The 26,312-nt window shown below is 41.8% G+C and overlaps 1 protein-coding gene across 2 annotated transcripts; it reads left to right on the top strand.

Moving 5' to 3' along the window:
- The first annotated feature begins 469 nt into the window (after nucleotides 1-469).
- Nucleotides 470-25,371, top strand: WRNIP1 (WRN helicase interacting protein 1). Of its 2 annotated transcripts, XM_023253726.2 has the most exons (7): nucleotides 483-1,646; nucleotides 3,828-4,019; nucleotides 5,259-5,500; nucleotides 18,655-18,884; nucleotides 23,118-23,273; nucleotides 23,971-24,050; nucleotides 24,635-25,371. In XM_023253726.2, the coding sequence occupies exons 1-7, from the start codon at nucleotides 831-833 to the stop codon at nucleotides 24,908-24,910; spliced, it is 1,992 nt and encodes a 663-aa protein (XP_023109494.1). In that variant the 5' UTR covers nucleotides 483-830; the 3' UTR covers nucleotides 24,911-25,371. The 2 variants fall into 2 exon arrangements, with proteins under 2 accessions (XP_023109496.1, XP_023109494.1); XM_023253728.2 differs by lacking the exon at nucleotides 23,971-24,050 and having other exon boundaries at nucleotides 470-1,646; nucleotides 24,635-24,837.
- The last annotated feature ends 941 nt before the right edge of the window (nucleotides 25,372-26,312 follow it).

The raw sequence follows: 26,312 nt of genomic DNA, 5'->3' as shown, positions 1-26,312 counted from the left end.
TGTGCTTCAGGTAAAAGGCTCGTGGGTAAAAAGGTCAAAAATCTAAAAGAGAGTGAGGTGGAGGATGTTCTCCTTATTTGCATTTCTCTGAGGTAAACATTTTTTTTTTCATACGTGTAGTTGTTGCATTGTTTTCTTTTGTTCCGGTCCTTTGTCCAGTTTTCTTCTGGAGCGGTTTGGTATTTCCCAATTTCCCTTTAATTACCAACAACCTGAGGGGCCTCCTCTCCCCGCCCGGCCGGCCCCACACGCCCGCTGGGTGTGAAAAGCCGCTTTCCCAAGAGCAATCTCGGCGCGTTTTCACCGACTCCTTTCCGGTGTCACCGGCCTCCAAGGGCGCGGAGGGAAGCCGTTATCGCCACCGCGCACTTCTGCGCACGCGCAACCCGCCACCCTCACGGCCCCTCACAAAGGTGGCTCTAGCGGCCGGCCGGAAGTGGACGCTCAGCGGTCAGGGCGGGGTACTGTGTACTACACTTCCCGAAAGGCTGCGGCAATACGATGCCAGCGGCGGCTTGGTTGAACTGCCGCGGACTACAATTCCCGACGCGCCGCGCGAGACGTTTCCAGCGGCTGCTGAGGTAAACGGCTGCGGACTACTCTTCCCGACGCGCCGCGCGAGACACCGCCGGCGGCCGGCCGAGGGCGGGCCGACGCGGGAAGCTCCGGACGTGAGGCATGAGCGGCGCCCTCCCTCGGCCCGCGCGCGTTCTGCTACCTCCCCGAGCGAGGGTCGCGCGGCGCGGGGCCTAGCGGCGGGCATCTCAAGCCCTCGGCGTGAGCAGGGGCTGCTGCGACCGCGCCGGGAGCCGGCGAGGGCGGCGGCCACCATGGAGGTGAGCGGGCCGGAAGACGACCCCTTCCTGTCGCAGCTGCACCAGGTGCAGTGTCCCGTGTGCCAGCAGATGATGCCCGCCGCGCACATCAACTCGCACCTGGACCGCTGTCTGCTGCTCAACCCCGCCGGGCACGCGGAGCCCACGGCCGGGCCACACCGCGCCGGGGAGCGGGCCAAGGGGCTCTCGCCGCCCAGCGCCAAGAGGCGGCGGCTCTCCGAGAGCTCGGCTCTGAAGCAGCCGGCCACCCCGACGGCGGCCGAGAGCAGCGAGGGCGAGGGCGAGGAGGGCGACGACGGAGGCGAGACCGAGAGCCGGGAGAGCTACGACGCGCCGCCCACGCCCAGCGGCGCCCGCCTCATCCCCGACTTCCCGGTGGCCCGCTCCAGCAGTCCCGGGAGGAAGGGCTCGGGAAAGAGGCCGGCGGCAGCGGCCGCCGCGGCGGGCAGCGCATCTCCGCGGAGCTGGGACGAGGCGGAGGCGCAGGAGGAGGAAGAGGCGGTGGGCGATGGCGACGGGGACGCCGATGCGGACGGCGAGGACGACCCGGGCCACTGGGATGCCGACGCCGCCGACGCCGCTGCCTTCGGGGCCAGCGGTGGGGGCCGCCCGCACGCCCGGTCGCTGGCGGCCGAGGAAATTCGGCAGATGCTGGAGGGCAAGCCGCTGGCTGACAAGATGCGTCCCGACACGCTGCAGGACTACATCGGGCAGAGCAGAGCCGTGGGGCAGGAGACCCTGCTCCGGTCCCTCCTGGAGACAAACGAAATCCCCTCTCTTATCCTGTGGGGACCGCCGGGCTGCGGCAAGGTGAGTGCCGCCTTGACTGAAGGGTTCCGAGTATTGATCTCTACGGGGTCGGGCGTGCATCTAACGGTCAGAGAGCCCTGGCAGAGGCCGTCCCCGAAGAATCCGCCCGTCCACCCTGGATATTGAGATTGAGGCCTGAGTGCAGGGCCTCAGGTACCATCTGAGCCCGGGCAGTGCCTGGCCCACAGGTGGAATCAGTGATGGGTGTAGAAAAGACACACCCGCCAGATTTGTAAGACACGTTTTCTGGTCACTTTCAAAATGAAGATGTCTGATTTCATAGGTTTACAAAAATATTTGGACTCTTAGATTTGATCTTTGTGTTCCAACGTGCGCCCCCACCCTCCCATTAATGACCCAGTTCTCAAGGAAACGACATGTTATAAATTGCAGAACATTTGTATATTCTATTTGTAGGCATATGGGTTCAGCTTTGGGGTGGGGGGGGAATCAAAATTTGTTTTTGTTTGTTTCAGTTGTGTTTCCTTCCCCCCCCCCTGTAGCTGTTGGTTTATTTTAACTGATTTTTTTTTATCTTTGAGAATCTATTTATTTAACAAGACTAATAGAAAACTCTTTTCCTTTTGCAAATTGTTTTGACCTAGCATTTCCATAACTCTCCTCATAATGCCTTCTACTTTAGAGAAGAAACATCAATGCATTTTGATGTCCATCTTGTTAGGAACTAGTACATGTCCAGAGGAAGGCAGTTAGGATACTGGGGTCTGTAAGACATGTCATTAGAAGAATACTTAAGAAACAGTGGCAGAGTTAAGCAAGGTAGAGAAGGCTAAGAGGTGTTTAAATACTTTTTTTCTATCCACAGAAAGAGAGAGGAGGATGAGCACCAGTGAGTGAAAGGCAAAATTCAGGATCAGAGTGTAAAGAGGCTCTCATAGCTTTGTGACTCAGACTCCTTAGTTAGTATACAAGGGCTTTAATGATTTTTTTTCCCAGTTTTTCTTTCCAGCTTCATCTGCATCTTAATTACACCTTCCTTTGCTCCAGTTCCTAGAATGCATCTTGCTCATTTTCTGTTTTCTTCACACTGATACTTCCCATTGGCCAGGAATAAATCGGGTCTATCCCAGATAATATTTTACCATGGTGGTAGATTAAGTAGTTACCCCATTTAGGAGACTGAGCAGGAGTATTATTAGTAGTTGTTCATGAACTCTGCATAAGATCATGAGCATGGCTAATCAGCTGTTGGTGAACCAGATGGCAAGAAAAACTCCCTAGGAAAATGAGTAGGGTGAACTAATAGAAGATGCCAGGCAAGAGATGTAATGGGCCGCTCAGTGTAGTGATTGGTGATCAGGCACAAACCTAGGCTTATGTGGTATGGGAGCTTATAGGCTGGGGTTTGATGAAGAAGCAGCCACAGTATCTAATGGTACCATACAAATTTTAGAAGATAAAGTGCCACCTTTCCATTCATTCAGGACCAAATTTGTTCTTCTCTTTAAACATAGTTTTTCTTTATTCCTATTCTTACTATTATACTTTACTGCTAACAATAATAATGATGTTAATAACAGCGTATGCACATAAGCACATTTATGGGGCACCTGGTTAAGTGACAGTCACTGATCTCGCCATCATTTTCTCATGACTGCTAACATGATCCTAGTACTATTGTTTCATCTACTTCCAAAGTAGACATTCAGAGGTGGCAACTTGCAGTGCTCTTAAATGCTAGGGAATTGTCATTGGTCTTACAGTGCAAAGGCTCATTCCTTTTCTAGGCTTCACTGATAAGTTTCCAGTTGTAGAATTGATTGGTTCTGTGGTTCTGACTCACATTTCTACACCTAGTCCTTCAGCAATAATGCTTTCTTGGCTGGAAGAGGTCACAGCTGTCACTCAGGCTCTGCTAAATCAAGACAGCCACCCTTTATGGGGATTCCAAAGATCTTAGAGTCCCCAAAAATGGAATCAAACAGGGTTAGGTGTAAAGGAGAAAAGGTCAGGATTAGCCTAAGTTTTAGCTACTTTCCTGTTTTATTTTTAACATTTTTTTTTAATTTTTAAAATTGTGGTATGGTATTTTGGATTGTATCTTTGCTGCTGAGCATTCTTAAGAGTTCAAGTTGCTTGGTAAATAGTGCTGATGCTGCTTGTGTTAGTACCCATGGGTGTCTGATCAGCTTTCCAAACTCTGTGTGTCATATTTTCTAGACCACTCTGGCTCACATCATAGCCAACAACAGCAAGAAACATAGCATAAGATTTGTGACATTGTCTGCAACAAATGCCAAGACAAATGATGTGCGAGATGTCATAAAACAAGCTCAAAATGAAAAGAGCTTTTTCAAAAGGAAAACCATCCTTTTTATTGATGAGATTCATCGGTTCAATAAATCTCAGCAGGTATATTAACTTCTTTCTACGTTTTGGTCATTATGAACATAAACTATGTGAGGTCACTTTGAAAAGCGTAAAAAACGCAAATGATAAGGACTGTTGTTATTGTTAATTTTCTGTCTATAGAGAGGTTTAGACTATCAGTCCATCTCCTTTGAGCCTGTTTCCCCACTTCGTCTTATTGGGTTTTTTGTGGTTTTTTTGGTGACAAGAAAATGCTTTCTCTATATGATAAATGAAAGTATTAGTACGGCCCTGAGCTATACATATCAGAAAAGCAGCTTGGGATCAAGTTTATCGTTTTTACAGATTTTGAATCTAAATATTAGGAGTCATAGTAAGCAGTTTACCTTTATCGTAAGATCATTATTTCAACATTTTTAAACTTCTCTCCTACACAGTGTTACTTTTTCATTTTCAAAATTAAAGAGTGTTTTCTGTGACCTCAGGTTCTCAGCAGGGTAAATGTTACAAGATCTAATCATTACTATTATTTAAATGGCTTTCTGAATTAAAAGTACAAGGACAATTTATTTTTATAAACAAAGCCAAGCCATTTTTGCATTCTTTCTAAATAAGCATTAACTTTTTTTTCAAGTATACTTCTTTCTTTGATTTATTGCAGCTTTTTAATCAGAGAAAGAAATATTTTACAAAACCCTACTAAGCTTTTGTTCCTGATCTGAATCTCTTTTTAAGTGGACCCTTCAGAGTTCTGACAGGATGTTATTGCTCTAGGTTTCATTAGACCATTGACTCATCTTAGTATTTCTTCCCTGTAAGGCAACATCCAGTGTTTATATAGTCACCAATATGTATTTACCAGCTTTGTTAGGAAGAATAAGTATTATGCTTGAGTACTCACAAAGGAAGAAAGTTTTAGAAATCCTAATGTTTTTGTGTTTTATTAGACTTCTACAAATAAATAGCTGCTATATTTAAGCTATCTGGCAGGATAGAAGATACTTTCTAAGTAAAAAAAAATCATTTACGTCGAAACTACATTAGAATTCTACTTTGGGCTATTAGTGTACCAGCAAATGGCCAGGCTTAGACATTCATATTCTAAAAGATGTGTTTTCAGCTTAAAAAGCCTGAGTTGCACTCTCCCAACAGTGCATCCATATCCAATGAATATAAAGCTGTTCCAGAATTCAAAATTAGAAGGAAAGAATAACCAACTTACATAGGATTCTGCAGGTTGTTGACTGGAATCAATTTCTTCTGTTTTCCTCCCATGATTAGGACACTTTCCTTCCTCACGTGGAATGTGGGACGATCACTCTGATTGGGGCAACCACGGAAAACCCTTCCTTCCAGGTCAATGCTGCTCTCCTAAGTCGCTGTCGGGTTATTGTTCTTGAGAAGCTTCCCGTAGAAGCAATGGTGACTATTCTAATGCGAGCAATCAACTCCCTGGGAATCCACGTCCTAGACTCCAGTCGTCCTACTGACCCTCTGAGCCACAGCAGCAATAGCAGTTCAGAGTAAGTTGACTGTGGGCAGTATCTTGGGGGCATACACCTCCCAGAGAATCCCCTGGCAGAGGGCCAGAAACGGCTGGATGGCAGTAAGGAGAGGGTGGGGACAAAGAAGAAATGTTGATCTAGTAATGAAAACAGAAGTAGAGGGAAGTGGTCAATTATACCAACAAGTGTATCTTTGCAAGCGCTTCTTTTAAGATGGATTTTATAGCCCTATACAGGGTGCATCTAATTTTTCAAGCTTTAACATCATTTTGCCTGTTGTTTTAGTTTTTGGGTATTTGCTTTTGTGCTTAAGGATTTTGTTCTTTTCTAACACTTTTTTTAAAAAGGCTTGGAAGACTATGAGAAGGCTTATTAATTATTTTCTTTCATGAAATAGACCTACAGATCTTTCAAGATTTGTATTCAGATTCCAATTTCTTTTTTCCTGCACTTCTCTTTTAGAAATACTAAGTAAAAATTAATGTGTTATCAAACATTTTTAAAAATTTTTTAGAATTATTTTTGCACACTTTAAAAGTCAAACTCAATTCTATGAAAGTAAAGAAATTTTAACTGAAAATAATACATTAAAAGCTCTCTCTTCCTTTTGGCAATCTATTCCTGTATCATGAGTGCCACATGAGTTCATTAATACATGGAGTATATATGGTGTATAATCAATTAGATTACTTGGGTCAGAGGTTTTCTTTATACTCAAATATATTCTTCAGATGTCATTTATTCATGTGTCAACTGAAATAACACAGTGGAACATAATCTGGTCTGATGAGAGACTAATGCCTGCCTCTTCATGCTCTGGACCCCACAGCTGCTGGTGCCTGCCCTGAGGCCAAGTTCTGGAGCCACTCTTCTGTGAGGATTAAAGTACAAGACATAGTTTTAGATTCAGGGTTTAGGTTTCAAAAGTTTCTCCCTGTGTGTTTGGCCTCTCCCATTTGCCTCTGTCTCTTGGAGGAGGAATTATGCTGTGCCTCATGAAAGCCTTGAAACATGGCCAAGGCCCCCAGGCACAAAAAGTCACATCATTTTAGGGTGGAATTGTGATGGCATAGCCATCAAAATTATGGCTAAAAAGACATATGGAACCTGCTAGTATCAGTTAATGTACTCACATCTAGTATAGCTTTCCTTTAAACAACATTTTTACTATAAAAATACATATAACCAAGTGATAAACATGATAAGAAAGGGGGGGGAATATCCCAACATATTTCTGTGTATTTTTTTTCTGTGTACTGATTATCGTAATATATCTACAACTTTATATCCTGCATTTTTATTAATTTAGGGTAATTTTATTGATTTCATTCAGGTCATAATTTCATGGAATTGTTGTTCAGATACCCTCAGGCTTTTTTCTCCAGTCACTGCCATGCCATAATTAGGTGAAACGAGAAGGACAGTGGAAGAACCATGGAGCTCATTTTAAAAAGGATTTTTGCATCTTAACAGGATCTCTGAGTCATTTGCATGCACATTAAAATTTGAGAGGATCAAGTGAAAGAATTAAGATTTCTCTTATTGAAACTGGGAGCCTGATACAAAAGTGAGCCAGTGATCCTTAATTTGCTAAAATTGAATTTCAGTCAGAGAAAACCTACCATGTCTAATAGGTTGTTTACTTTTTCCACTATCCCTCATTTGAAATTGATGCTAATTATTACTTATTTTCATTCACTTGTTTATTTTGTTATTCCCATCCCTCCCCTTCCTGGGGAGGGCTAAGAAGATAAGAATTTGTCCTTCTTATTCAGATTCCCAGCACAGTGTCTAGTGTATATGTGTTTAATAAATGCTTTGTCGATGAGTAAATTCTGACTTCCAATATGAGAGAAGTAGTTTAATTTTGATTTTGGAGTGTGTAGCATAAGGGTCGATTGCTCCATTGCTCAGGTATCAAGAACCTTTTTCTTTAATATTATTGTCTAAGCAAACAGTGAAATCAAAGTTTGTTAAACTTGAATAATTGGTCTACTTGTTAGCAATTCTGACAGGAAAGTTAAGTTGGGAAATGGCATAGGCCACAGAGAGAACTCTTGTAAATGACTTCCTAACAGAAGCACCTGACCACGCCAATTGCTGTGGAGAATTAAAAATGGATTTTATTTTCTTTCAATTTTAGGTAAAATTAAACTTTCACGTCTATTGACTGGTTTCAAATATATATACATTCTTGTGGGTGTAAGTTAAATTTGGTTACACTAATCCAGCTGGAAGGATAGGAAAGACTTTTAACCCCAAGTAATTACTTTCTCTGGGAAGCCATGAGTGCATTTGTAGTCTTATATTTTGGTGTCCTAGTTTACAGAGAAGTCTAGACTGTTTCAGGTTGTAGATGAGATGAGCTGAGCAGGTACTAGTCTGAAAATGAATCAAGCTGATGCTTACCACCATTCTTGATTTTTCTTGAGGAATTGTGAATTCTTATGTAGTATATACATTTGTACATGACATATTCCCATTAGAGTGAGATAAAGGTTCTTTTTAAGCTTTTCCCTCTGTGTTTATTTATTTAACATAAATTGAAGGCCCTGCATATGCTAGGCCTTGGCTGAGTATTGAAAAGCACATTCCTGTGCCTTTAAAAAGCTTAGTGTGTGATAAGGAAATAGAAGAGTAAATTGGCTTCCCAGGGACATATGATTGCAATACGACCAAGGAGCAGTGGGGGATAGAGAAGACGCATCTAGAATATGTGAAATCAAATATTTCACCTGCTGGATGAGGGAGATGCTGAGTTAAAGTTCAGAGGGTAAGCAGAACTTAACTAGATGAAATGGAAAGCTCATTTTGGCAAGGGGATACAGCATATGAAAGGCAAGGTGGTAATAAATAGTATGATCCATTCGTTATGGCTGAGTAGAAGAGTGGATGTGAGGAAGTGATGGTCAGTGAAGCCAGAGAGGGAGGCAGAGCCAGATTATGAAAGACTTGTGCTCTAAAAGTAAGGTGAGTGATGTGGAGAGCTATGGGAAACCAAAGAAAGTTTTTGAGCAAGAGAGTAAGTGACATGCTCAGCTCTGTATTTTAGGAATTGGAGTATAGCATTGGAGAGGATGGGATGAATGGAGTCAAATCCCATCTTCCCCACCCCTCACCAGGCAGCAGGAAGACCAGTTAGGAAGCTATTGTAGTGATGCCGAAGACAAATGACAAATGCAAGTGACTTGAACAACAAAGCCAGATCTGCTCTGAAAAATTGCAAAATCAGGTCTGTAGGCTTGGGTGTGAGGAGGGAGGAAAAAGGAGTGTCCAAGATGACTTTGATACCCAGTGACTGGGCAAGTAGTTGTATGCTTGAAAAGAAAGATACAAGGAGATCTGGAGTTCAGTTTAGGACTTGTTCAGTTTGTGGGGCCTCTGGATGATTCATATGGAAAGGTTTTCTAGGCAGTTAGATAAAGAAGTCAGGAGAGCAGTAGAGATGTTTGAGCCCAGAGATTTGGGAGCCACCGGCATTTCAGGGATCGTATATCCCATGTGTTTGAATAGGAGAGCTAAAGAAGGCCAGGAAATAAGGGCAGTGAGTTGAGGACTTACCAGCATTTATTTTGTAAGAGAGGAGACAAAGTCCAGAAAGATAGAAAAACCATAAGGATGCTTCAGCAAGGAGGGAGTACTCAACATTATGGAACCACTTAGGATTAGGTTGGGTTGCATATAACAGGGAAAAGAATCAAATTAACTGGCATAACCAAGATAGAACTTTCCTTTTCATCTAAGAGTCTGAAGATAGACAAGTGTAAAAAATGCAGTTGCTAGTCAGCCTCATGGCATCCTCAGGGACCTGGGCCCTTATCTTTCTGCTCTACCACCTTTAGCACATGACTTCAACCTTATGCCCCAAGGAGCTCTAGCCATCATACCTGCATTCCAGGCAACAAGATGGAAGAAAGGCATCTTCCCTATACTCTCCCATGTTTACCACCTCACAGCTTTAGTGAAACATCTGCAAAATAGTACTCTATTCAATTGTGAGTTGATTGTGAAGAGAAAGATAGAGATAAGTTGGTAAGTTATGTTGAATTATCTGTACCATGACTCTTTTGGTTTGTATGGGTAATCAGTAGTGTTCATGTATTTTGCTAAGCATTTTGGTTACATGGTACAAACAGTGAAGCATGTTATCTGTGCACTGGGTTAATTTTGGAGACCAGGAGAAAAAAAAAATCCATGGTCTATTATCCATTGAGCTTGTAATGCTGGAAATGAGGAAGTGAACTAGTGTTTAGTCACTCCAAGAACTTGCAGCTTTGAAGGATTATAGATTCCACATAATAGGACACATGCATATCCAAAAACCCCCTAAAGAATCCGTTGTCTGTGGGCCAGATAACATGCATTCATTTCTGGATATGAAGAGAGAGAAGTGAGGAGCCATGATTGCCTTGTCACTAACTAGGCAGAGTTCCAACAGTTGGTTGGAAGAGTTAACATGGCTCTGTCCTTCTGACGTGAGGGTGCTGTGGCTTAACTCAGACTGGGGCTTTTCTCTGATCACAAAGAGGAGGACCAAGACAAAACAGCTGTAGGATCATTTGGTTTGTTTTTATTAATTAATATTATTATTAATATTATTACCTGCCTTTCAAAAATAACCTTTTCTAACACTGAATGGAAAGAAAGGTAGTGGAACACTAGAATAGGAAGTACCAATCAGGAGTTACAGGTTTAGTTAGAGTGGATTTTAATAACTCTCCTTAAAAATAATTTGATACAAAGAAAGAAAGGTACATTAGCATACAGTATAAAAATTACAACAAAAATAATGGCAACCAGAAACATCAATCAGTTAACAGACCTTGTATCTGTTTCCTGTTCCTGCCATCACAAATTTTGAATATCCCCTGCCTTTTGAAAGTTCACATTACACCACTTCACATTCACAAAAGACCTACATTAATACCTATTGTCATTAATGGAAGAAATTTGAAGAGGATTTTCACTCTTCCCCCAAAAAAAGGCAAAAAGCAAAAACAGCATTCAACACTTGTTTTACAGTGAGTCATAGAGACAGTGCCCACCTAGCAGGGAGAGTGGCGCCACCAGGCCCCTTCCCCGGCAGCTACACTCAGCATCTCGGCATCCTGCCACTATAGTTTTGGATTATGTCTGTGAGCATGTGCTTTATCTCAGTCCGTTTTGTATATCTGTTGGTAAGATGTGCCCTAAGATACCAGAAAAGCCTAAGAGAGGTCACTTTTTGGGTTTGAGAACACTAAAAAATTTTCATTATAAATTAATGGTAATTGCCTCTTCAATGCCATTTTGCCTTGTGAAAGTTTCAAGGGTGAAACCTTTTGGGTGGGGGGAAAACCTGTACCACAAACTGGGTGGCCTACAACAATATTTTTATTGTTTTATTCTCTCACAGTTATAAAGACTCTGAAATCCAGCTGTTGGCAGGCCACGTTCCCTCTGAAGGCTCTAGGATAGTCTTTCCTTCTAGCTTCTGGTGGTTCCTGGCATTCCTTGGCTTGTGGCAGGATCAATCCAGTATCTGCCTCCATCTTCACATGGCAGTCTTTGTCCCTCTGCCTTCTCTTTTATTGTCTCCTGTGAGGACATTTGCGATTTAGGGCCCATACTAAATCCAGGATGATCTCATCTTGAAATCCTTAATATAGTTAAATTCACAGGTTCAGGGATTAGGATTTAGGCACATCTTTGTAGGCCACTATTCACCTCACTATTCCCTAGCAGGTGTAAGGTATAATGTAATAAGGAAAGATGTGTGCCTCCATGGGATTAAACACAAAGGGGATTTATGTCTGTGAAGTTTAGGTTCTCTCTTTTTGGAGAAAGTAGTTTTGTTTTGTCTTATTTTTAGTCTTGTTATCCTGGAAGCAGCAGAGTTGACTCTGCCTTGAAGATTTACAATTCTAGAGAGAATGCTACTGACTAGGCTAGTTAAAATGATTCTTACAAGAAAAATGGCTAATGTTTATTGAATGTTCATGATGTTAGGCACTGCCCTAAGATTTTATGTCTTATTTAATTCTCTTTGATGTAGGTATTGTTATCTCCTTTTATTAGGTGAGGAAACTGAGGCACATTGCTTGAATGCAATGGAGCCAGCTTCTGAAGGCATGTTTCTAACTACAGTCATCCTTCAAGACATAATTTGAGTTTGGTTCCAGAGCACTGCAGTTAAGCTAGTGAGATGAATTTTTGGCTCTCCATTGAATACAAAAGTTATGTTTATACTACTCTAGAGTGAGTTAAATGTGTAACAGCATTATGTCTAAAAAAACAACATACCTACCTTAATTTAAAAATAACTTTACTGCTGAAAAATGCTGTCCATCATTTGAACTTTCAGCAAGTCTTAATCTTTTTGCTGGTGGAAGGTTTTCCTTGATGTTGATGGCTGATAACTGATCAGGGTGGTGGTTGCTTAAGGTGGGGTTACTGTGGCAATTTAGTAAAATAAAACAACAATGAAGTTTGTTTCATTTGCATCAATTGACTCTTCCTTTCACAAACAGTTTCTCTGTAGCTTGTGATGTGTTTGATAGCATTTTACCCACAGTAGAACTTCTGAAATTGGAGTCCATCCTCTCAAACTTGTCACTGCTTTACCAACAAAATTATCTAATATTCTAAATCTTTGTCATTTCAACAGTCTTCGCAGCATCATCAGCAGGAGTAGATGCCATCTCAGGAAACTATTTTCTTTGCTCATCTGTAGGAAGCAGTTCCTCAACCATTCAAATTTTGTCATCAGATGGCAGCAATTCAGTCACATCTTCAGGTTCTACTTCTAGTTCTAGTTCTCTGGCTGTTTCCACACCATCTGCAATTCCTTCCCCCTCTGTAGTCCTGAACCCCTCAAAGTCATCTGTGAGAACTGGAATCAGCTTTTTCCAAACTCCTGCTCATGTTGATATTTTGACCTCTTCCCATGAATCACAAATGTTCTTAAGGACATGTGGAATGGTGAATCCTTTCCCGAAAGTTTTCAGTTGACTTTGCCTGATCCATCGGACGAATCACTATGGCAGTTCTAGCCTTACAAAATATTTTCTAAATAATAAGACTTAAAAAGTTGAAATGACTCCTTGATCCATTAGTCACAGAGTGGGTGTCGTGTTAGTGGGCATGAAAACAACATTCTTCTCCTTATACATCTCCATTAGAGCTTCAGGATGACTAGGTACAGTGTCAACGAGCAAGAATATTTTGAAAAGAACCCATTTTTTCTGAGCAGTATGTCTCCACAGTGAGCTTAAAATATTTAGTAAGCCATGTTGTCAGTAGATGTGCTGTCATCTAGGCTTTGTTGTTCCGTGTATAAAGCACAAGCAGACTAGATTTAGTATAATTCTTAAGGGCCTAGGATTTTCAGAATAGTAAATGAACATTGGCTTCAACTTCAAGTCAGCAGCAGCATTAGCCCCTACCAGGAGAGTCATACTGTCCTTTTAGGCTTTGAAGGCAGGCTTTGGCTTCTCCTCTCTAGCTATGAAAGTCCCTAGATGGCATCTTCTAATAGAAGACTGTTTTGTCTACATTGAAAATCTGTTATTTAGTGCAGCCACCTTCATTAGTTAGGTCTTTAGGATAACTTGCTACAGTTTTTACATCAGCACTTGTTACTTCACCCTGAACTTATGAAGATGGCTTCTTGCCTTAAACCTCATGAATCAACCTCCACTAGCTTCAGACTTTTCTCCTGCAACTTCCTTACCTCTCTTAGCTGTCACAGAACTGAAGAGAGGGTCTGGCTCTATTAATTTCCTTCAAGAACTTCTCCTTTGAGTTGATAATTTGGCTAACTCTTTAGGGTAAGAGGCCTAGCTTTTGGCCTGTCTTGGCTTTCGACATGTCTTCCTCACTAAGCTCAATCATTTCTGGTTTTTAAAGTGAGAGACATACAACTCTTCCTTTCAGCTGAACACTGAGAGGCTACTATAGGGTTATTAATTGGCCTGATTTCAGTATTGTTGTGTCTCAGGGAATAGGGCATCCTGAGGACGAGAGATACAGGAATGGCTGGTAGGTGGAGCAGTCAGAACTCAAATATTTATCAGCCAATAAATTCTCTGTCTTATGTGGGTGTGGTTTGTGGCACCCCAAAACAATTATAGAGTAGTAACATCAGAGATCACTAATCATATAGATAACAAATAATAATGAAAAAGTTTTAATATTGCAAGGATTATCAAAATCTGACCTAGAGACATGAAGTGAGCAATTGCTGTTGGAAAATGACACCAATAGATTTACTCCATGTAGGCTGGCCACAGACCTTCCAATTTGTTAAAAAAAAAAAAAGTGTAGAGTCTGTGAAGTGCAGTCAGAAGCACTGTAAGGGAGATGTGCCTGTACTCAGTTTAGAAGGGATCTAGGAGCAAGTGAAGCGAGTTACTTTGACTTAGTACCAGGTTAAAATGCTACTGGTGAGGGGCACCTGGGTGACTCAGTCAGTTAAGCGTTTGACTTCGGCTCAGGTATGATCTCTTGGTTCGTGAGTTCGAGCCCCACATCAGTCTCTGTGCTGACAGCTCAGAGCCTGGAGCCTGCTTCAGATTCTCTCTCTCTCTCTCTCTCTCTCTCTCTCTCTCTTTCTGCCCCTCCTCTCCTCATGCTCTCTCACTCTCAAGAATAAACATTAAAAACAATTTTTTTTAATGCTACTGGTGAGTATTAACATTCTAATCTTTCTCTGTGTTCCTTTGTATGAGAACAACACTTTTAATTTGTAAAGGATTAGGAAAAAAAAGATTCTCATCTAAAACTTAGCAGTAGTGCCCTTTTTTTAAAAATTTTTTTCTTGTTTGTTTATTTTTGAGAGGAAGAGAGCACAGGCTGAGCTGTCAGCACAGACCCTGACGTGGGGCTTAAACTCACGAGCCATGACATTATGACCTGAACCAAAGTCGGATGTTTACCGGACTGAGCCACCCAGGCACCCCAGCAGTAGTGCCTTTTAACCAGATCTATACACCACATTTATCAGGAATACATTTTGAAAATATAATTGACCCCTGAACAACATGAGTTGGAACTACGTGGGTCCACTTATACACAGATTTCTTACAGTAGAGTACTGTAAATGGATTTTCTAAATAACCTTTCTCTAGCTTTATTGTAAGAATACAGTATGTAATAAGGATGACATAAAATATGTGTTAATTGACTTTTTGTTATTGGTAAGGCTTCTGTCAACAGTAAACTATAGGTAGTTATGTTTTGGGAGAGTCCAAAGTTTTATGCAAATGTTTTTTGTGTTGGGGGTCATTGCCCCCTAACCCCCACATTGATGAAGGATCAGCTGTTCCTGTGCCCCAGGGACGGGGGGGGGGGGGGAGGGGTCTGTCCCTGGAGATTTTAGAATCACTAAATCTGTGGTTAGATACATACATCTGTATTTTAGGATAGTTCTCTGTAATCTAATGGACATCCCTGGTTGAGGACCACTGTTAGGCAATTGTTACCCTGACCATGGAATGTTCCCTTTTCTTTGGTGAAAGATTCACAGAGTATTGTTTTATAACTTAGGGAGAGAGTTTAACTGAACCATACATATTTTTTTTTTTTTGTTCTGCCATGAAATAACAGGTACATTTTCACTTATTTCACTCCTCCTCCAACTTAAACATCCACCATCTAAAAAGAATTCTCCAAATCTCAGTATCAACCACCAGGGAAACAGTGTACAGAAAGATTCAGGCCCTTGGAGAAAAAAGGAAAGGAGGAAGTTGTCTTTGCAGCTTGCTTCCCATTCCTGCTAAGACCAAAGTATTTTTCTTCATTTAGAGAAATGAGGCTAAATCTTTTATTTCTACATCTGTAAACTGGAAATATCTTTTCCAATGCACTTATTTTAACCATTTTTTAAATTATGGAACAGTGTTTTACAATATAATTTATTATCTGTTTCTTAGGAGAATACTGTGAAAGTTCAGACACTCTATTCCCAAAGTAGATTTTGCCTTATTTAATTCCGTTCTAACTTGGAAAGTTACTTCCAAATGGAAAACATTTTATAGGTTTATGCTTAAATTTTAAAATAACATCTTTGGACTAGGAGCACTCTTTCAAGATAATTTGTACAATAGTTACTATCTGCTAAGGAGTTTTGCAAATCTCAGTATAAATATTCCTTATTTCATTGTTCTTGGCATGAGCACTCTCATGTGTTCCCTCTTCTAAGATCACAAGATATTTTAACACATTTTATTACTCTTCAGAACCAAGGTAGTGTAAATTGGGGTTCAAGATATATTGGAGGATAGATAGAACTTTTTGAACATCTGTACAGTGTTCTTAATGGCAAATTTCCATTAGGTAATTTGCTTGTGTGACCATTGTGAGTGCCTTCAGCAGTCGCCTTTTATTACTTGAACAGAGTTGCTGACAGATTCATTTGTGTTTAAAAATACTCATCATTTTGGACAGGGGTGAAATTTGGAATGTGGAACATACCAAGGGGGAGAAAGAATGGAGCAGTGGGAGCCTGGGTGAAAGCTCTCAGCTCTGGTTTTACCGTAGTAGCTCTCTCACTCCCTGTGATGCCAAACGTGATTTAAAAGGATACCAATAGAATAACTCGGACTTTAAATAAGAGTTTAAAAATTAAAGGAAGGATCCTATTTTCTAACCACATAAAATACCCATTTAAAGGCCCATTTACATTATGCTGTTTATATATCTATGGAGCAGTTTGCTAGTTGGCTTCTTTCATGATTAATAAGGCCTGCTTGCTGACTGTATGAGGACCAATGGAAATGGGGCAGGATAGTCAATGCTGGGGTATATGAGGACACCCATCTTTTTTCTGTCCCCAAAGCACTTCATGCCAATAAATATATGTAGTGGACAAATTCATAGCAAGAGGATATGTACCAAAATACTAATATTAAGGTAGGTAGGTAGGTAGGCAGTAGGTAACTTTCATTCCTTTCTCTCTCTCTTTTTCAAGTTTTATGTACTATACATTTTGTAAAAAAAAAAATAATATTCAGAGTTCTGAATAGCTTGTTTTTCAAAATATTATATAATTGTTAAAGATGCAAACTATAGTATGATCTCAGTTTTGTTTTAAAATTTATATACAGAGTTGATGGTTGCATGGGTAGATGGATCATAAAGGAAATTCAGCATAATACCTAGTAGCTATTATCTCTAGGTGGCGCAGAAAAGGGTTTTGTTGTTGTTTTAATGTTTTTTCATATGTTACAATTTTTAAAAAATAAACATTTCACTTTGAGATTGTGGGAAGAAATTGAAATTAGTCCATTCATTGTGCAGATATTGAATGTCTATTCTCCATCAAGCACTAGGGATGTAAGAAAAGAATAAAACATAATTCCTGTCCTTGAGGCCTCAACATTTAGTGGAGATAGATGACAAATGTGATCAACAAATGGCCCAACTCCATTGGACTGATGGCTCAGTCAGTTAGGATTGATTAGGGCTCCTGCTTTACTCTTTTTCCTTCCTGTAAATGATCTTGTGGGCTCTTTGTTGCTAGGAAGCTTTCCAAAGAGGTAGAAGGCTTTGCTTTTGTTAGTTCTGAGGCTGAAATTAGATGTTCAGGCAATTTTGTTGCCTCTACCCCCTCCCCCCACCTCTACCCCCTCCCCCCAATACACACGCATGTGTGCACACACACAAAGACAATGTGCTGTAACCAGGCCCCAGGAGTGCCCTTCCCTCTACCACACTCACTCTGTTAGTCCCTCCTAACACATTTTCTTTAGTATGTGTTGTCTGTCGTTTTCTTCCAGACCATCTAGAATCTGCTAAACAGTATATGTTTGAGAAATGCTTCCTTGGCTTTACAGAGTGCCAGTGATGTGGGCCTTGTGTATGTTTTGAGTATCTGTCTGGTGAGGAAGGGAGGAGGTTGGATTTCTAAACTGTAACCATGACTCTGGGGCCCAGGCAGCTAGCTGTCAGGAGTCTGATGAGGGAGTCATTTCATTATCAAGCTAAGACAAAACAGGTGCCTTATGTGTGGTGAGAGATGAGAAAGTGGAAGTCTTGGCTTTGATAAAGATGGAGTGAGATGAGGCAGTCTTTAAGATGTTAGAAACATCTTTTAGTGAATGAAATGCAACTTGGTGTTATTCAAGCTATTCACCAAAGTGAAGTAGTAGGTGATGGGTGTATGATAAGGAATTATGCATGGGCCTTCATAGACAAGCTGGGTCTCCTTTCATGGACTGAACCCCCCTCCCCACCATCCCTCCTTGACCCAGCCCAGTAGGTGCCTGTGCACGGTTTTCCAAGTAGCTGATTTGGACAGTCCTAATCAGCTTATTAATTACTAGAGACATTTTCAGCTGAAAGTTGGCAGTGACATGGGGGAGCTGTAACTTTGAAAAATTATTTTTTGTTTTGCAAATGTGCAGCTAACAGCTATCCAAGAATTAGGACCTTTCTAGGTAACTAAATATGTGAGATATTTTGTCTAACTAGAAATAGAAAAGTTTACTGAATTAGACTTGACAATAAATCCTAATTAGACCTGTATGCAGGTCCACATTTAGAAATGTGATGGTAGGTGCCTGACCTAAGGTCTTACAGCCAAGTTCTGTCAGAGTCTTCTGTTAGATACCCAGGCTAGTGACCTCTCTGCTACTCTGCGTAGGCTTTATGTAATTAATACCTAACCTCTTGGAAGCACGCCCCAGGCCAGAATCCCAGAGGCCTGCTTCTAGTGCCTGTGTCCAAAGTAACTGGGAACCTGATGTGTTTGTAAAATGAGGGAATTGAACTGCATGATTTGATGCTGGCCCTGCCCTGTTTGGAAAGTGATCTGAGCACACCTGTCTCATCAGGTTGGGGACTGTGTTTGAAGTATGTTTTCTGTACACTATAGTGAAGTGCTAGTGTTCCTGTGTTTTTCACTTTTCTGTAGGATAGAACCAGAGAGACCACATATCTTTCCATGTCTCTGTCATACATGGCTTATATGTGTGTGCTTACACAGTAAAATAATCGTGACTCAAGGTCAGTTCTCCGTCTAGGTAATGCTTAACATTGTTGACAACATGAGTTAGGGAGAGAGGGCAGAAGCCTTGAACCTAACTAAGGTAGCTTTTTAGTGACCTTGCTAAGACACAGCAGTTCTGTAAGAAGTACTACAGAATAAGTGCAGAACATGAAAGTGGTAGTAACTAACCATGCTTGTGTTGCAGGCCATCCGTGTTCATAGAGGATAAAGCAGTAGACACTCTGGCTTATCTTAGCGATGGGGACGCCCGAGCTGGATTGAACGGACTGCAGCTGGCAGTGCTGGCCAGGTTAAGCTCTAGGAAGATGTTTTGTAAGAAGAGTGGGCAAACCTATTCTCCTAGTAGAGTTCTGATCACTGAAAATGATGTGAAGGAAGGCCTCCAGCAATCTCATATTTTATATGACCGAGCAGGTAAGTAACCAAAATGTGAAAAGAGGGAAACTTTAATGAAATAAGTTGTGTCCATATACTCACATCCCAGGCTTCTGACTTTCAGCTGAGTTCAAAACATGAACTTGATTCTCAGTTGGATCTCCATATTGGTAATTGAATTAAACCTCCAACTCAGAGCCTGATTTCAAAGACCTAGCTTCCTGACCTTTCTTGTGAGAGGCACAGAACAGAAGCTGTCCTGATAAGAATTGAGAGCTTTCATGTTTGAAATTGCAGGCTTCAAACTTTCCTTATAAGGTAGGTTGGTATTTTTCCATTACTCTCTGGTATAGTGCCTTTTAGAATACCAAGTATTTTTGAAAGCCCCTACATTCACAGTTGATAGTAATTTTTGTGATCATTTATAATGGCAGTAAATAACAAGAGGACTTTTGCAATAAGTGACTTATTTCTATTAGTTTAATGAGAATTAAAATGGTTAATTTCTAGAGTCTCAACTAAAAATGAAGTTAAATGGATCTTGATGTGATGCTTTTAGTTTAATAGCTTTTTTAAAATACTAATTTTGCTGTGTACACTTTTCTGTTTTTATAGCACTGCATTTACAGTTACCAGATTTGAAAAAAGTATTAAATGTCATAAGCACAGCACAGTCATATCTTTTAGTAAAAGAAATGGATGGTGAAGATAGCATACAGTAGATTAGGCTGGACTCTGGGGCTTGTGTATTTGTGTGATTCTGGATAGAATCATATTGTAATAACTGGAATAATTTCCATACCTTTAAAAGCTATGCCAGAAAAAGAAGCTGAGAATTGAACATTCTAGATATCATGTAGGCAGTAGTACCTTGTCTAAAATATTTCCAAATGCTTTTTGATGATGGAGAATACTTCTTACTGGTTAGAGAAGGGAGGTGGAAGAGCTTAAATAACTTTTGGTTCCAGGCACTGCCTCCTGTTGAGTTGAACAGAAAACTGTGTGACTTCGGGGAAATGACAGAAGCTCTTCAGCCTTAGTGTGCCTCAAGTGATTGGGGGTGGGGATGGGGGGTGCTAATAAGCACTATGGACATATTAGTAAGGACTCCTTAGAGGCATTTAACAAATAACCCTGTCTACTTTCTGATATGAACGTGCCTCTTGGCAGGACCTCTCCTAGCAGAGCTCAGAGATCCCAGGTGGCCAGCTATCTGTGCTCCTGAATGTCGTATGAATGCTTAGAAAACCTGAAAGGTAAAGCATTCTAGTCTTGGAGCTTTGCTTTACTTTTGACCAAATACAAGAATTGGGGACACGAACAAAAGTTTAAATTTTAAGAGGCAAAAATATTCCCACGTACTGGACTCTCCATTGTTGGTGTTCCAACAACAGGAGTTCTCTCCCTGCTTGTACATGTCCTAAAGGAGATTCTTCATTTTGACTTGGATGGATTGGAACTATTTTTTCACATTTTATCAGACTGTCATTTAAAAACCAAAAAGCTACCATTAAATATAACATTAACTAGCATTGAATATTTAAGTATCTTGTACACATTGTCTTTTTTTTTTAATTCTCACAGTTACCATAGGAGGTAGTTATTATATTCCCCATTTTACAGATAACAAAGCTTGCCTTAGTTCACAAAACAAGCGGTAAAACTCATTCTTAACTCCAGGTGCCAGACTGGTTCCTAGGACTGTGTCCTTCCCCACTCCAGCCCCACCCTGAGGTCACCAGTTTCCCACTAGAATACACTCACACAGTAACACACACTCACGTGAGTACACTCACACCCATACACACACAGTGGATGTCAGACATGTCATAGGGTTTCTGCTTCTTAGGGCTCATATTCCATTCAGGGGAGCCATGCACAATGGGGACCACTTTCTCTGTGGCTCTTGTGCTGCCCCAGGAAGGACTGGGGACAGTAGGAGGCTGCCTGGGGTCGGGCCTTGAGAAACCACACATTCTACAAGTCAATCCTTAATGTGACCATCCCTCCCCTCCCCCCACCTCCAGCATACTCCACTGTAGCGTAACATCACAACCATGGATCTGTAGACGCTCATACAGTTCATATCCTAGAGAATTGTTCTCTTCCAAGCTGTGTTCCATAAATAGGGATGATCGAAGCATTGCCCTGGAAACCTGCTAGCTTATACTCTTGGGCCTTTTTATAACTCTGGTGAGACAAAAATCCCCACCCCCATGATTTTAATTATTTCTTTTAATGTCATCTAGTGTATAGCTACTCACATGTAGGATCCAGTAACTAGCTCAGATATTTCTGCATCAGAGTAAAGAAACTTCCAAATGAGAACAAATTCTCTGCCTTGCATTAAGGTCAGGATTCTACATAAATAACTTGAAATTTTAGGTTAAAAAGTGGTATATGATAAAAGCAAAAATGAAAGCTAGCCTAGAGTGGTATCTAATGCTTACATGTTTCTGGAGTGCTTACTGCATACCAGGCATACATTAAGACTCAATCCTATGAACCACGTAATCTTCTAATCCCCACATTACAACTGAGAAGCCTGAGGTGTAGAGAGGATCAGTAACTTGCCCGTGGTCATGGCTAGTAAGTATGGCACTCAAACCCAGGCTGCCTGACTTTAGAGCTCATGCTCTTAACCATATTTACCTTTCAGCGTTGACCTGCAGTAAAGGCATGAGAAAGTGAGTAATGTTTGTGTCAGGGAGATTCATTGCCGTCTTCTCATTTACATTTGACAGAAAGTGAAGCAGAAGTGGCTTCTTTCATCTCCCATATATCCATGAAACGGTCAGGTCTATGAATGAGGGGTGTGCCAGAACCTTGTGGAGTTCACCCAGAACATTCTCACAGCCAGTCTCCGTGACATTGTGACTTAGCTGAGGAAGCCGTGAGCTAGAGGACAACTCTGCTTGTCCACAGAAATCTGGTGGCTGAGCTGAAACCATTGATCTGCCTTCTTCCTGAACAGGAGGTGCTCAGGTCCCTGCAGTTAGCCTCTTGGGTCTTTCCTCCTTGACAGGCCAGCATCTTGTCCCATGAAAGCCATAAAGGCCAAGTATTGTCTTACCAGCATGGTCAGATGCTGGGACTTGTTCCCGGGGCTCAAATGCTATGCAGAGCAGGTCATGATCTCACTGTCCACATTGGTGCTTGCTTGGAAGGGCTAATACTAATAAGAATAACCCCCCTGCTCTCTCTCAGAAAGAGGCTGCCCTCTCCTCGAACATAAGGAAGAGATGATGGTCAGAAAATCGTGAGATGTGTGCAAATACAAATATTTAGATAAAATTTTCTCTTCTTAAATATGTTTTTTAAAACCACATTTCACTGATTTGTTTACATGTGAATCCTGGGTGAAAAGTGGGAGGAGACCAAGTGATGAGGGCAAGGGACTACAGTGCTTTCCCGGTGAGAGCTGTCATTCCATGTGTCTGCCCTTCTGGGATCCTACCACATGGGTGTCCCAAACCAGATTTAAATGACCACAGCCTTCAGATACCAGAAAGGCAGCTGAAAAGGACACTGAGGGACAAAAGGGCTGTAACAGCTGTCCTTGCCACTTGACTCTCCATCCTAATGGCTACAACCAGACTCAGGGTCAGTTTTCCTCAAAATGACAGGGGGGCACATGGTAGAACTGGAACATCAGAATCCCTCTCCTTCCTTGCTTGGCTGTGGCAGTCCAGTGGGGCCCCGGAGAACCACCTCTCCTCGCCTGGTCTGTACTCCCTCGCTGCACAGGTTCTGCGGCAGCCTCCTTCTCTGAGTGGACCAGGTTACCAGACAGCCCCACGGGCCGTATGGGAACTCCATGGGTCTGCTCCATGCCCATGACATTGCACCCTCTCGCCAAGCAGCTTAAGGATGGCTGTCAGATCTCACTCTCCCCAGGCTTTCCTGGGTCCCTTATCCAGGCTTCCTTAAAATCAACCCAGTGAAGGGGCGCCTGGGTGGCTTGGTCGGTTAAGCGTCCGACTTCGGCTCAGGTCATGATCTTGCGGTCTGTGAGTTTGAGCCCCGCGTCGGGCTCTGTGCTGACAGCTCAGAGCCTGGAACCTGCTTCAGATTCTGTGTCTCCCTCTCTCTCTGCCCCTCCCCCATTCATGCTCTGTCTCTCTCTGTCTCAAAAATAAATAAACGTTAAAAAAATTAAAAAAAAAAAATCAACCCAGTGAAGCAAACCTATGGCTCAGATGACCCTCCTGTGAGCTTTGTGTGTTCCCACTTCTGGCCCACAGTTGAGCAAGTACTTTTTGTGGTGTCTAGGAGAAGAGCATTACAACTGCATCTCTGCACTTCATAAGTCAATGAGGGGCTCAGACCAGAGTGCCTCCCTCTACTGGCTCGCACGCATGCTTGAAGGAGGAGAGGATCCGCTGTATGTGGCAAGGAGGCTTGTGAGGTTTGCCAGTGAGGACATAGGTGAGTGTTCTGGGAAGGACCCGGACCCTGGTGTTCACAAAGGATGGGGTTGCATGGTGTTGGGGGCAGGAATGCTGCTGCTTTTTGGCCTAAGAATTTCTTGGTATGATGTGGACAGGTAAGGAGAAGATAAGAAGACAAGTGTGGACTCACTGGTTTATTTCTTGGCATTGAGTGTGTACTTTTGAGTATCTATGTTCCTAAAGTCATCAGTTTCCTCTTCAGTAGTGATTTTCCTAACATGAGTATTGAAATAAAATATTTTAAATGCTTTGCAGTCATGTGTTCAGGTTTTCAGTGGACACCTCCTGAAACAGAAATGGAAGGTTCTAGACACTAAAGAAAAAGATTAGAAAAGCTTTACTTTTCTTTGATGTTAGTAGATGTTTTGGTTTTCATGTGTCTGTCCTTGTGACTGTGTCTGCATGGCCTTTGCTCCTCATGTTTGTTGTATATACTTCCTTTTCCTACTAGATGTAGTTTTTATCCATGAGGAAACACTTTACCACTCAGTAAATATTTCTCGAATAAGCTAATGAGATCAGAGAAAAGTCTGTCCATTTTGCTAAATGGGATTTTTTGGTCAACAAAGTCCACAGGCAGTGGTGGTCTCTAGTCGCAGCAGCTCGCTGACTGGCCTGGGTGGGAGTGTGCACTGTGACTTAAACTTTCCTCTGTCTTTCTGTGTGTGTGACAGGTCTGGCAGACCCATCTGCGTTAACACAAGCAGTTGCTGCCTACCAAGGCTGTCATTTTATAGGCATGCCCGAATGTGAGGTAAAGTCATCAGCCAGTTCTTTGTAAATCAGTTCCTTTCTCTTGTGCTGTGTCCCTTTGTGGATTTGAACATCCATTCTACCGTCACCTTTAATGTGTGAGCCCACTGAGGAAGCTGCTTGGCTTTTTAACTCTCATTTTAGAAGCTTAGACACTAGAGAGAGAGGAGACCTTAGGTGTCAACAGCAGAAACTTATTAGTAGTCCTGGTTTTGGAGGAAGTGCTCAGGCTTTCCTGGGGGCAGAAATGTTGAAACAGCTGAACAGGAAGTTTCTGTAAGTTCACCCACAAACAGAGCAGCTTCATATTTATCTGTTTTCTACGTTGGGGTTTTAACAACAAAAAAATCATTTAGTAGAAAGTTCTGTTTAACAAAAAAAAAAAAAGGATATCATTGGTCTAGTTCACCTCGCGCCTCCTGTAGGAATTTCTTCCCATCACAGGTGGTTATCTGGGCTTAGGCAAAAAAGGGGGTAATAAAAGCATGGTGGGAATCTTTTCAGAGTTAACTAGAGATGTCATAAAATATTCCACAAGACAAACTTTCTGGCACCTTCATAATAAATGTTTCCTTCTTGCCGTAGGTGCTTCTGGCCCAGTGTGTAGTCTATTTTGCCAGAGCCCCAAAGTCCATTGAGGTGTACAGCGCGTACAACAACGTCAAAGCCTGCCTGCGAAACCACCAGGGGCCTCTGCCCCCCGTCCCACTGCACCTGAGGAACGCGCCCACCAGGCTGATGAAGGATTTGGGCTACGGCAAGGGCTACAAGTACAACCCCATGTACAGTGAGCCTGTGGATCAAGAGTACCTTCCAGAAGAATTGAGAGGAGTCGATTTCTTTAAGCAGAGGCGATGCTGACTCTTGTAGGCTTTGATGGCAGAAGGATGTGTCTGTTTTTTAGGGAGAGAAAGAGTAACTGGATTGTGAAGTTGGTTGCCTGGTGGAAGTTCAGAGAGACCAACATTTTGTGCCAGAAATGTCAGAGTTCTTAGGTGGAGGCACATGTACTTCAACTAAATGTGTAACATTGAAATTGTGTTCATTTGCACTCTGTGCAATGGTTATGCTTATGAAAATATCTGGCAGCTTTGTGCAATGAATTAATGTTATAAGGAATTATCTATTTTGTCATAGTATTTAAGTCATAATGTCATTTCAGAATTCAGTTCTGTAGGATTTTTTTCCTTTAAAAGATGTATATTCAGGGTAGTTTGAATTGGTAAAAAAAAAAATGTAATTGTGATTTAATACTGCATAGTGTTTTGGGTATTTTTTTTATATGCAAAGGTCTTATGAGCCAATAAAACTATTTCAAAGTACTCTTCAATTCTTCATGTCTTTGCCACCTGGGATCCTAGCTACCAACATCGGTTACCATCACATTTTGGTAGGTAAATACTGTGAAAGAAAAATTCCCAGAGGTGAGAAGTTTGGAAAGCTTAGTGAGAAATCAGTGTATCTTTTTGAAAATCAATTTTAATTTTTAAAGGAATACATAGAATTTTAAATGGCTTATAAAAGAATCCAGTAGTCTGTTCATGCCTCCAGTTTGTTCTTGCAGCTCCATGTTTATAAATGATACATTCCTGTTTTACTTTTGTGTTTCCTAAACTTAAATTTACCACACACACACACAGCTTAGTTGCTTTTGTACCTACTGCTAATTCTTTCCAAACTACTTCATAGTCATCCACAAGGATGAGCCCATCAATCAGTTTGTCAGTTCTGTTTACCCCCTTGGTGTGATCCCTCCAGGGCAATGCTACTGCTCTCTGGAATGCTGCATAGCTCATGTCCTCGGACTTCCTCTGCCTTTCTCCTAAATGAGAATTCCTGTTTTCTCCATGGTATTCCCTACCTTCTTGGTTTGTTCCATCATTTCTGCACAACACATCCTTTGCTAGTTTTACCAGGCTACAGAGATCGTGAGATTGCATTGTGCGAAATCCCTCAGACTGGACTGGTTGTGCTTTAGTGCACAGTTGTCATCCCAGAATCTCCCTTTCTTGTGACCCTGAACATCTTTGTGCATGCCTCACATGTTCTGGTTTGCAGGATTCTATGCTTTCCTTTTTCTGCTTAGGTGATCCACATGCTTTAGTCGCTTTATGGAGCAAGGATGCATAGGAGGCAAATTATCCTTAGATCTTAAGAGTCTGAAAATGCTCTTATTCCACCTTCAGACTTGTCTAACAGTTGGGGAATAACTTTTAGGCTGGGAATTGTCCATTGTCTTGCTCTTTACCATGTTACTGTCGAG

The sequence above is a fragment of the Felis catus genome, chromosome B2, assembly GCF_018350175.1.
Source record: "Felis catus isolate Fca126 chromosome B2, F.catus_Fca126_mat1.0, whole genome shotgun sequence".
Lineage (NCBI taxonomy): Eukaryota > Metazoa > Chordata > Mammalia > Carnivora > Felidae > Felis > Felis catus.
Note: the sequence above shows the minus strand (reverse complement) of the source record. Positions and strands in the feature narration are given on the sequence as shown.

Excerpts from the sequence above, each read along its gene's own strand:
- WRNIP1 (XM_023253726.2), top strand. The coding sequence starts at position 831 with ATGGAGGTGAGCGGGCCGGAAGACGACCCCTTCCTGTCGCAGCTGCAC. Across the intron at positions 1,647-3,827 it reads GACCGCCGGGCTGCGGCAAG|ACCACTCTGGCTCACATCAT; the intron begins GTGAGTGCCGCC and ends CATATTTTCTAG. Across the intron at positions 5,501-18,654 it reads AGCAGCAATAGCAGTTCAGA|GCCATCCGTGTTCATAGAGG; the intron begins GTAAGTTGACTG and ends CTTGTGTTGCAG.